Below are 13,103 nucleotides of genomic sequence, written 5' to 3'. Positions count from 1 at the left end.
TTAACTAGCTTAATATATTTTTAATGAATACCTTAACTATACCAACTAGATTGTTTCCTTACTGCTATTGCTTACATCCAACTGGTGCACACCAGTTAAATCTTACTGTAGTTTACCCCTGGCTTCAGTTCTGGTTTGTTAGTGTCCATGAGGTACTTGTAGTTCAATGTTTTGAATATTATCCCTGCTTATAACTAGTAGAATTTTATACCAATTGAAAATAACTAAAGGAAAAAAATATTCTACTTTTGCAATAGAAACATCTGTTCATTGTTACCATAACTTGTTGCCTATCTGAAGCCTCTGTCTTTTTTTTTTAATAGGTGACATTATTAGGTATCAGTGTCTTCCAGGATTTACTTTGGTTGGTAATGCAATTCTGACATGCAGATTAGGAGAAAGACTTCAAATGGATGGAGCACCTCCAGTTTGTCAAGGTATCAATTCCTATGATTATTTATCTCTAAGCATTTGTTTTATGTTTAATCCAATAATGGAAAAATCGAGAAAAGTCTACTTTATATAAATATGTAACTGGCCATAATGTTAAAAGTTATAAAGCTTATATGTAGTATCTTTTATTTCATGATTTCTCAGATTTAACTTTAAAGATTACTTATTCTTCCGAGGTCTATTTTTTTTTCCTTTTAGTTTATCCCAAAGTCAGTTCAATTTATGTAAATTAATTTTGCTGTGAGGAGTGGAAATGGAGGTGGAAAATAAGAGAAAAAAACTTAAAGACTCCAATGTTGATTGCCTTTACTTAACATAGTTATGTTCTAACCACTAAATTCATTGAACTTTAATCCAGCATCTGTTACGTATAAGGGTTTGAGTAACAAACAAACAAACAAACAAACCAGCTATAAATGGTTCCTGCTGTGAAGGCAACATGGCTTAAGGGATATAACATCCATGTAGGTGGTAGGAATACAGTGTTTAGGAAACAGGTCAAGGGGCGATAGAATCATGTAATGTTTTATTGCTTATGAGGCAGGGAAAGCTTGATGGAATTGTTGCTCCCTGAAACTTCGTTCCAAATGATGGGTGAGACTTAGAATAGAGATAAATAAAGGGTGGTCCAAATGACAGATGAATATGTGGAGACACAGAAGTGGAAAACAGAGGTATAGACTTGAAGGAATCCACTGTGAAATTACAGGGGTAAGACCATGATGGACCTTGAATGGTGTGCTAGAGTTTTGGTGTTGAAAAATAACGTATTGTTAATTTGTATAACCCCGTAGGGCCCAAAACAGAGCCCACCACATAGTAACTAATTATAAATAGTGGTTTATTTGAATGAAATTGAATTGAATTTGACAATCCCTCCCCAGATTTTCTTGGATTACTTCCTTCATTGGAGTTTATTCCTGAGAAATGGAAATCTGTTTCTTGCACAGACCTTTAACTTTATCTATTAAAATGAGCCAAAAACAAAACTTTTATTTTTATGTTTCTTAGTTATAGCATGTTTATTAGTCCAAACATGCTATAAGTAGGAATTACCATTTAATTTTCTACCCCATTGGAGTCCTTGCAATAAAATGGAAGAATTTTCACAAGAAGCTTTGACAATAGCGAAAGGAAAGACATGTTTGGAGGTAAAAACGAACACCAATGTGAGCATTTTCTTTGCTCTTAGTCAATGACTTCAGAGCATCTAGAAGTTGTTTGGGTTTTCTGAAGCCTGTCACCTATAATCTTGATATTTAAATGTCATTCATTCAATTTTCTCCTTCACACAAGACTTCCTTTTAGCCACTTAGGATTATTCAAGGTACATATTCAAACATTTAGATGTGAATGTGGAGGATATAATTTTAGCCTTTTGGGAAATTATACATGTGAAAATAACTTGGGCAGACACAAGAAGGTGTGAAAGAGCAATTACATGTCAGGACTTTCTCTTTGACTCCAATATATAAAATTTTTTGTGAGTTCTTAGAGGGCAACAATTAATTATTTTTTTGTATCTGGATCTCAATAAGTTTCTGAAAATTAAAATAAAACAATCTAGATACCTTAATTACTTAATAATCCCTCATCACTCAAACTTTCAATCTACAATCAGAAGTTGCTACTGATTAATAATTACATCTCTTCCTAGTCTATGTACTATCGAGAACACAAAAAAAGACTAATTTTTATTTCATAATGGCACTTCAGGTACTAGCTAAACCCTAATAAATCATCTCTCAGAATTAGTTTATGCAGTGTTATTACATTAACTAATTGACCAGGTACTTAAGCCAAAACTCTAACTTTACCTTTTTTCTTTATTTGACTGAATTCACAGACTTGCCAAAACGGTCATTCTTTTGGAGTCTGTTAGAACGAATATACATTGTTTTTAGTCTATCTTAAATTACTTCACGTTTTCTCACTTTTCCTAAAAGAGGCTGCATCAATTCTGTTATTCTTCCCTTTATCCTTTTTAGTTTTCTTTATCATGCTTAAAATATGGAAAGCAATGCTAAATGTGCTGCTTTTCAAAGATTTTGATATAAATGAAGTATAATGGGTGATTATATTCGGTGGCTAAAACTGCAGGGTCCATCCAGCTGAACCTGTGACACCTCTGCACTCTAAACTTTCTGGGCATTGGTTCCTTCGTATGTGTAATGGCAGGAGGAATTGTACACGCTTTCTAAAGTTGTTGGGATAATGCACAACAGGCGCTTAACAGTGTCTTAACATATAGTCACAATCAATACATATTCCTCTCATTCCTGATGGTTGTAGGGCTTCTTGGTATGTGTTGGATAGTATGAAAATAGGTTAATTTGTGTATTTAAAGTAAATTATATTGAATCATATCAGTTTTTCAAAAGTAATCTGGAATACTTATTCAGTTTACAATATGGGGGCCAACATATTAAATAGGACATGGCACTTGGTTTTTAATAATCATAGCCCAGAAAGGGAGACACCAAAAATTTAAGGAAATAGCCATGAAATTGCTAACTGCAGTAATAAAAGCATACATTGCAGAGACACCAAGAAGGAAATCAGCGATTCTGCTCAGATTGGTAGCAGAGCGGTTCAGGAAGGATTTTACAGAAGATGAAACACTTCATCTGGGTGTTGAAATGCAGTAACATTTCAAATGCAGCAGAGGAAAAAAGGGCATTTGAAACAGAAGCACGGATGAATGAATGTGCAGAGTTCAAAAAGCTGCACATAGTTTATCTACTATGTTTGGAGCATTTCACTTCAGTGGAGGAGGAGCAGGAAAGAAACTCGGGGAGGTGGGTAAGGACTGAACTTGGAGGACTTTGTGGAAAACTATGAAGTTGCTAAATGGTTTTGGTGAAGAAGTCACATGCTCAGTAAGCCAAACAGATACTTAGTTAAGTATTCCACGGTATTAAATAGCTGAGCACACACTAAATAAACCCTTCCTTAAACTTACTTCAGCTTCCCATATGATTATATACATCTGTCATTTCAATATGCCATAGCTATATACTCACTAATATGTATTCTTCATCTTTGACTCAAATTTTTCATTTCATTTACGATTGTCAAGTTAATGGTTTTGTTTATTTTACACATTTTTCATTTTATGAAAAGCAAAGGTCAGATTTCTTTTAGAGTGCTTATGACCTGCTACCATTTACTTAATTATTTTTGAGAAATCTTAAAGTTATATCCAAGAAGCAAACATCTTAGGTTGAAGTAAAAGAAGCAGAAGTAAAAGCCAAAAAAAAAAAAAAAAAAGGAAAACAACTCTTACATGTTTTAGCTTTACTATATTCTATGTTTAGTATTTTGTTTTTAGTATATCTAACTATGCTATATTCTTTAGTCAATTTTCAAGTGTCTTAATATTAGTTATGGTTAATTTTATTTTCAAATTATTTCTTTTCAAGTTATCAACTTGATTAAAGAGAAATTATATATTGCCAAAATCTATTATTTTTGTATCCTTTTCTATCCCTATACTACATGGAGACTTTATAACTCAAAGTATTTCATTGTCCTTGTATCCAGGAAGTGATGAATATATATCTTTCATCTATTCATGTATATTCCAGCCAACTATATTTGGTGTTTCCAAGCCTAGCTCATTTGAGCAAACACTGAAAAACAAGAATACTGCTTAAGGTGCTATTCTAAGTATTTTGAGATCCACATTATCTAACTCCAAGATGGAAATTGATTCATAGTAATTGGATTAGGAAATGTCGTGTGAAACATTTCCAACTCACCAAATTCTCAAAAGTGGTCTACTCTGCCCATCATACCAGTTGAATGCCCCCAGTAATAATACCCCAAAACTGGTCTCTCCAAAATTTAAAAACTTTTTAGCAATAGTGCACATGGGACATTTTGCTGTAACCATTCTCACTGTTCTGACAAGTAGAAAGTTCTGTATTTGAACTAAATACTGTTTGGTATATATGAGTTTACTTCTGTACAATGTAAGCTATACTGAGCAGCTCCAATACTCAAACTCTTAAGAAAAAAAAAAAGGCTGAAATAGCATCACTTGAATGGCAAGAATTTGATCATCTTGCCCACGCTCTCATTCCAAATGCAAATTTAAGTAGATGTTTGTATTTGGCCCAAAGCATGACGCTTGATGCCAACAACTAAAGTTTACTATATTTTGGAGGCTGTTACATCATAATTATGTTTATTGTCAACATATAACAAATTTTCTGTATTTTTGAATATACATATATTTGTTGTCTAGCAGTGGTCTCATTATGAAATAAGAAGTGTTATACTTTGTCTTACATTTATGGTCTGGAGACAACACGAAGAACTGAAAGATGACTGGTAACCTAAAATTGTGTTAAATCCTCATCGCTTACCCCCATCTCTGAGTTCAGAAGTAGCCTAGCCAGGAATGAATACTCTCAAAAGAGTGCAATTTCTTGTCTGGCCCTACATACCTGAGTGAGTTAAAGTTTGAGGAGAAATGAAAGTGAGTAATAAGGAAGGAAGGAAAAGGACAAGCAAAGACATAAACAAAAGGGGCAGCGGGGAGAGGACACAAGAAGATGAGGAAATTTAGGGAAAGTATATAAAGAAATCAAAGGAGATAAATGTTTTATCTTTTAATTTTTTGGTCATTCCTCCATGTTTTGAACTGCAAGTTTAATACAAATTATCTCTTCAAACACATAATTCAAAGTATTGTCTCCTTTATAATGATTAAACATGAAAGTGGAGTACCCAATGTTTAAAATGCAGTTTAAACTTAGGTCTAACACACTAGCATTAGTTAATGATTTCTTTCTTTGATAGTGCTCTGTCCTGCCAATGAATTACGGCTGGATTCCACTGGAGTCATACTGAGCCCGGGATATCCTGATAGTTACCCAAATCTTCAAATGTGTGCCTGGAGCATTTCAGTAGAAAAAGGATATAATATCAGCATGTTTGTAGAATTCTTCCAGACAGAAAAGGAATTTGATGTTCTTCAGGTGTATGATGGTAATGTCATTTATATTTACTGCATATTCATAAATTCATTTCAACTACTCTAATTTCACATGCAGACCTTCAGTATAAACAATTGCTTATATGATTTTGTTTTATCTCCCCCGTTATTTTTAGAAGTATCAATATCAAGTTTATCTAGATACCATGTGAAAAACTGTACTTAAGCTTATTATTTTACAAATTATAGATTCTTTGGCTGTGGAACTAAATGTTTAAAACAAAGATAATATGTTTTAAGGTACTGTTGATGATATAAATTGCTTGTGGAGCAAAATGTCACCATAGTTAATAGTACTCTAAACATATAAAATATTAAAGATAAATTGGAACATAATTTTTCAGGTATGTCTAAATTGTATTATTTTCTTCCCAAAGGACCAAATATTCAAAGTCCAGTGCTTATTTCCCTCAGTGGAGATTATTCATCTCCTTTTAATGTAACAAGCAACGGTCATGAAGTATTTCTTCAATGGTCAGCAGATCATGGCAATAACAAAAAAGGCTTCCGGATAAGATATATAGGTATGTGATACTTACGACTTCAGTACAGATCCCACCGACATCTTTAGTATGGCTGTGGCTAAAGAGCACAGACGCAGATACTATTCAATTAGATACGAATCTAAGTCACAGTCCTGCACTGAGGTTCCTTGAGCAGTTTATGTAGCCTCTCTGTGTCTCAGTTTCCCCATTGTCTTGATAATAATCCAATATCTCTCTTGTGATTTTTGAAAAGATTAAAAGCATTTAGGGTATTTATGACATATATGTTAGTTATAAGTTAAAGTCTGGTATCTTCAATACTTTTTTTTCAATACATTTATTTCCCTTGAATTCTTGCAAAATAGCAATACTGTTGCTCAATTGTGTGTATCAGATCTATTGAATGACTCCTTTATATGATAAGGTTAAACAAAAGATAAACATACAATGGTAAAAATCTTTGTTTTTATTATCCATCCATTTATGATACCTGCTAAGTAAGTTAAATATTGAAAGTGAAGTGATCAGCACATCCTTTAAAAACCTTCAGTTTTGAAAAAATAATTGTTTTGTTATTACTGCTTTTCAGTGAGTAATATTTAGAAAGATATGGAATAAAATTCCTTTTTAATAACAAGATGAAATAATTTTTCTATGCCCCTTCCTGTTTATCGGGTCTAATGATTCTGAGCCAAATATTTTCTTATTGAATAAGTATATGTAAATAGTTCTTCATTATTCAAAGTTCATGTTCCTTTTTTTGTCATCCTAAATCATGTCAGAGGAATGGGTTTGTGCTCAATAACTGAATATTTCAAAACCAATCAGGCATCTCTTTCTGTATCGTGTTCTGATCATGTCTCCCCAAGCCATGGGTCATTGCTAATCAATTCAATGGAAAATTACTTTATAATTATAAACAATTCTGACAAAAATTCTAGGCATAGCCTTCAATAAATGTTGAATTTCAGTTCTAAAAATATACTCTCAAATTTGTTTATTTATATAAATTTGCATCTATATCATATACAAATAAAATTATTTTGTCTATTTACTTTGATTTTAAAACTATAAGATGATAGTTTGATTTTAATTGATTAACATTTGTCTTCTACATATTAGAATTGACTTATCACTGACACCATAATACCAATATGTATGTAAGTTTTATCATACAATATATTTATGTTAAGTTTTAACAATATTATTACATATGCAAAGAAGTGTTTTAAAAAATTTAAGTATGCACAGTCATCATTAAATTTTTTTCATATTTCAATCTATATTTCTATCATATGAACAATATAAATGTCTTCTTATTAAATTTGTGCCCAAAGATGGAATTTAAAAGTCAGCACATTAAATGTATTTTTAATGATCATAATAACTTAAAGGGAAAACATTCAAATCAATCAATTATAATCATTAGATTGACTATATTATAGACTAAACCCTTATTTATGTTGATATTTCTGAAAAAATTTGATATAAACATATTGAAAGCACCACTTTAACCCCAAGAATAGCTTGACATATTGTAAATTTTTCTTTAGAAATAATAGGTTATGACATATGTATTCCAGGTCCAATCTCTTTCTTACTAGTTACCCCTAAAGTCTTATTTTCTCAGATGAATACATTGAAGTTTCAAAGGGTAAATGGATCCTGCCAGGCTGAATAGCCTTAAAAGTACATATATATGAAAAAGCTATTTGACATTATCTTTTGACATTTCAGACTTCAAAAGATGAAGAAAGTTTTACTTTATTGACATTTTTATCACCATATGTAAGCACTTTTGACAGCATGGAAACTCTTTAATAAACTGGGAGAGAGGATTATGGAGTGTGGGGGGTCTATTTAGAAATCAACCAAAATGAAATGCTTGACCTAACATGGTATAGGTGTCTGGAAATACCTTCAAAGTTACATGTAAATAACATGCCCTAAAATATTACTACCAAGACTGTGGCATTTAGTTTCTTCAAATTTTTAAAATTGTATGTATTTATTTTGATAGAGAGAGCAAGCAGGAGAGGGGCAGAAAGAGAATCCCCAGCAGGCTGTGCAGAGACCAATGTGGGGCTTGAACCCAAGAACCACAAGATCATGACCTGAGCCAAAACCAAGAGTCAGACACTCAACTAACTGAGCCACCCAGGCACCCTACATATGGGTCTTTCAAATGACAAGAAGTACAGTTTCTAAAATTCACTGAAATATTTGTACGGCTTTTCAACCTGTAGGGTGTTAAGAAAATATGTGTATTTCAATTCAGAATGCATCTTCCATGATGATAAAAAATTAAAAGAAAGCTCAGAGATAGTTTTGTCTCCCAAAAGTTATTTCAACAGATTGTGAAGAAAATAGAAAATTATATTATGTTCATATGAAGTAAAATTCACACAGGTGGCAGTTGCCCTATTTTAAGTACTAGTATTCACTTAGATTTTTTTACCATGCTGTATTGTAAAGAATTTCTGATTCATTAATTATACAGTGATTCCTTTGTCTTTTGAAAAGCTTTCTACTGTAGCACACCAGAATCTCCGCCTCATGGATACATTATCAGTCAGACGGGTGGACAACTTAATAGTGTGGTCCGCTGGGCCTGTGACAGAGGATTTCGACTCGTTGGAAAAAGTAGTGCTGTGTGCAGAAAGTCTTCCTATGGGTATCATGCATGGGATGCACCGGTCCCTGCTTGTCAAGGTGAAGTATATTATCCCCAAATGCATTAAAAGATTAACCTCATTTAACGTTTTCATTTGGGTCATTGGAACTTCCCAAACCATAAATATTCAGAAGCATAGTATAGATGCCCTTCATGAAAGTAAGACTTAAAAATGCAGAATGATAAATTTGAGAAACGTGATACACACTGTTTTATAATTCATTTGTTGTTGTGTGATTTATGCTTTTCCTGTAACCACTCATACACCTATACAACTTTATTGATACGTCTACCATTCTCGTGACTTTGTTGTCAGAAAATGATCGACCCAGAGCTGGAGACTGCATTAATGTGAAGTCTGCAGAGAGAATGCAGAGGATAAGAGTGGGCAGGGTCACTGAAGATGCACTCTGAGTATGCAAAAATGTGCTCTCAGAGCAACAAATTTAAAATAGGAAAATGTAGCTGACCACCACGTTATTTTTTTTTCTTCACTGTTTAGCTAACTTAACAGAGATGTGTCTTTCCCTTTCACTTGCATTTTATTAATAGTTGAGGGGGTGTCTGGGTGGCTCAGTTGGTTAAGCATCCCACCTCAGCTCAGGTCATTATCTCATGGTCCATGGGTTCGAGCCCCGTGTTGGGCTCTGTGCTAACAGCTCAGAGCCTGGAGCCTGCTTCAGATTCTGTGTGTGTGTGTCTCTCTCTCTTTGCCCCCCCCCCACCTGTGTGCGCGCTCTCTCTCTCTCTCTCTCTCTCTCTCAAAAATAAGTAAACATTAAAAAAAAGATAAAGAAACAATTGAGACACTGTCTGAGCATTTTATTCTGACATAGCAACAGAATTTCGAGCTTCTTATTCAACAAATGGCACATTTTTGATCTTTGGTCTAGATCTTGTCTCTTAGCTAGGTACAGTCACAAAGACAAATGCAATATCAGTTATACAAGAGTTTCTAATGTCATCGGACTTAGAAAAAATTTTAAGACTTAACATATCACATTATGTTTCAATATGAAATTTAATTTTATATTTGATGTGTTCTACCCAGCATATAGAGTCATATTAAACAACTAAAACCCCTTACATTAAAAAATGCAGAACGTTCTAGTTAATAAATAATGGGGCTTATCTATAATCTGCTTATCAGAAGGAATTTATATAAAACAAATAAAATATAAAATATATCAATTAAAATTTAAAATTGAACAACAGCAAGTTAAAATAAGCATAGGTATTGATAGACATCCAAAATGGGTTCTTTTACCTATTAAACTATGATTTTAATTCACGAAGAGATAACTCTCATATACATGCATAAATAAATGAGAAATGAAAAAAACTGTTGTTTCCTTGAGGAAACATTAATCACTTATTAGAAATCTGTGAAGAGTTATTAACTTAGTGGGTAACCGCAACATTGAGAAAGCTGACTTCGTGCTGAATAGATATATTTTGGTAAACTATCAAAACGTCTGCTTTTCTTTGCCTAATGAACAGTGGCAGTATTCACAAATTCTTAGTATTAATTTCCCTAAACTGGTTTGGAAAAGAATTTTTGATCTTATAATTTCAGAATCATGGGAATTTAGAAAAATATATAAACAATAACCTCTAAATCACATATATTTTAAATAAATATTATAATGCTCTGACATTGAACTAGTACACTTCAGTTGTGTAATTATTGCTTATCTATATAAGATATATATAATAATCTTTAAGAAACCTTTAGCAAATATAATTAACTGTTGGTTGAAATAAAAAATGTCCTAGGGGCGCCTGGGTGGCTCAGTTGGTTAAGCGACCGACTTTGGCTCAGGTCATGATTTCGCAGTCTGTGAGTTCAAGCCCCGTGTCGGGCTCTGTGCTGACAGCTCAGAGCCTAGTGCCTACTTCAGATGCTATGTCTCCCTCTCTCTCCACCCCTCCCCTGCTCACGCTCTGTGTCTCTCTGTCTCTCAATAATAAATAAACATAAAAATATTTTTAAAAAAAGAAATAAAAAATGTCCTAAGCTTTCTAAAATTTTGAAATTGCTTTCTATAATCAACATTATAATTTCATTGATTTTTTTTGGTATGCAATATGACATTTACATATGGAGTCATTTTTTCCCCATTGTTCCTGATTTAAAATTGTTCCACAATTAGAATAGTTAAATCAAAATGCAAATTAAAAAGGTATTCGACATAGTAAAATGATAACATATTTATAATTCAAGGAGTCATTTCCAAAATTGATCTTTTATTATCATGAAAACAATTTAAAAAGATTATTTAATAAAAACCTTTGTTGTATGTGACCTGTCTGTAGTTGAATAGAACTAATTAAAATGAAATGGTTAAATGTCATTGGGAAGAGCTATTTTTTATGCAAATTTTTGTTTTGTTCCAAATTTGTTTTAAATTCTTCGATCATTTTTATTCTTTTTTCCTTCAGTCTCCTTATGCGTCCTTGTATATATTTACTTGAACTACAATTGCACAATGTGAGCACAATAAAAGATAGAAAATTTAGTCTGCTATCTCTATTTGGGTTTGGGTAGGTGTTTTATTTATTTGTCTATACATCAAGTGACCCTTCATTGATTTCCTCTCCTTCAAGAATTGAACCAGTCTCATCCCACTATACAGTTGAGTATAGTACAGTGTTATATAGAAACAGTTTGCATTCTCTGCCTCACTTTCAATTTGTACTTTTTTTGAGTGAAGGGTCTTTGACAACCACTTGGTGATGACGGTTCTTGTGAACTTGATTTGTTGTCTTTTTATTGCTGAGAAGCTAAGTTGTAATCTACCCACAGGCATAGTTGTTGTGCTATCATTTTAGTGTGTTGTCGTTTTCTTAGTTCTAAATTATAGCCATTTTATACTAACCACATATATGGAACTTATACTGTTTAAACTATATTTCCTTTATATTGTGATCTAAGTTCAACCTACACTACTCCAACAATGTATAGTTTATTTTTTAAAAATCAGTAAATACACAGTCTTTGGTGGGGTTCAGTAGGGAGATCACTTATGACAAATTGAAATTTCCAAAAGTCCTAAGTGGAAATATAAGCATTGCTTGAACAGACATCAGGGAACCATTTATGTTTGCAACATGATTTTGAAGACTCTATAATTAGATTGCACGGATAATAACATAATTGTATGAGATTGCTTATATAATTTATTAAGTCAACATCACTGCTTCTCTGTTCATAATTTGCAGGTTATCAGACTACAAAAGATCAAACCATTTACCAGTAGGAAGTCTGCCATTCAATTTTGTGAATTTCATTTAGATTTCACTAAGATCTTTTCACTTTATAGTAAAATGTGCATGGGTTAATTAAAAATAAACACCTAAATAGTAGTTTTTTCTAAGAGAAATAGAAACAAATTTAGGTTGAAATGAGAGGTAGGTAACTAGAACACAGGTCTGTAAGTATTAAATCAAACTCATAGCTTTCTGTTCTTTTATTTCCTTTAATATGAGAAAAATATAGATATAACTAGAATATTTTATAGGAAACCTGTAAGATTGGGTATTTCAGAACTCAGAAATTTTCCATTTCATAGAGGTAATACAGTACATATGCCAGATATTACAATATTCCAGCTGGTTCTGGATTGTACCAGTAACCAAATATACTAATTTTTCTGCAGACATATGTGTAAATATTTACACATATCTGAATATGATACAAAATTTACAAATAATCTCATTTTAATTAGTGTCTTGCTGCCAAATATATTCATTGAAAGCTTATGTCTTTTGTTTGTTTGTTTACTTTTGAAGACACAAATAATGTCCTTGAAGAGCAAAGATGGCAAACAATTCATCTTAGAGTGTATCTGTATAGTCATTTGAATTTATAAGATGTGAACATTTATAAGATTTGAAAATACATGATATACAATTAACTAAAATAAAAATGTTGACTGCAGTTGTCACATTATAGTAAAACTAATTTCACCTACATCAGATTTATTGCAGATGAAAACCAACACATCTAAGACATTTCAGTGAAATGCAGGATGATTCAAACTAGGTTTAAGACAATATTTCCAGGAACTGTATTTGTTAAACATATCCATACCCATGATATTCTATGGATGGTGCCTAAGCACATAGAGTTTGGACCTAAGACAAAGCAATATCCAGCTTCCAGGTAAAATAAACCTATGCATCTATGCATTGTATTCCTGGCAAAAATCTTGATGAGTATTATTTACCAATACCTTTGTAATCTTTAATAATTATCTCTCAAATGTAATTGACCAAACTTGCTATGTGGTGGCCCAATTATGGACTAGCCCTAGATACACTCTATATTTACCCAATTTTTATTCTTATATAATCTATAGAGTGCTGATAACCATGCACACACTGACAAGAAACCAAGTAAGAAACCAAGAAATAAATCATTAATAATGTATGGATTCACCAATCTGAAACACATTCAACAGGAGTTTGAAATAAATTACTCAAAAAG

General features: G+C 32.4%; 1 protein-coding gene across 1 annotated transcript in view; it reads left to right on the top strand.

Annotated features, from left to right (window-relative positions):
• The window catches only part of CSMD3 (CUB and Sushi multiple domains 3), a 1,274,540-nt gene that overhangs the window by 1,177,675 nt on the left and 83,762 nt on the right, over positions 1-13,103 (top strand). Inside the window, exons 47-50 of the mRNA XM_043601622.1 lie at positions 324-437; positions 5,260-5,448; positions 5,833-5,979; positions 8,464-8,652. Coding sequence (XP_043457557.1) covers positions 324-437; positions 5,260-5,448; positions 5,833-5,979; positions 8,464-8,652 — 639 coding nt within the window. The remainder of the gene's footprint in view (positions 1-323; positions 438-5,259; positions 5,449-5,832; positions 5,980-8,463; positions 8,653-13,103) is intronic.

Source organism: Prionailurus bengalensis, chromosome F2 (genome assembly GCF_016509475.1).
Source record: "Prionailurus bengalensis isolate Pbe53 chromosome F2, Fcat_Pben_1.1_paternal_pri, whole genome shotgun sequence".
Classification (NCBI taxonomy): domain Eukaryota; kingdom Metazoa; phylum Chordata; class Mammalia; order Carnivora; family Felidae; genus Prionailurus; species Prionailurus bengalensis.
The sequence above is the reverse complement of the archived record's forward strand: the minus strand, read 5'-3'. Positions and strand labels throughout refer to the sequence as shown.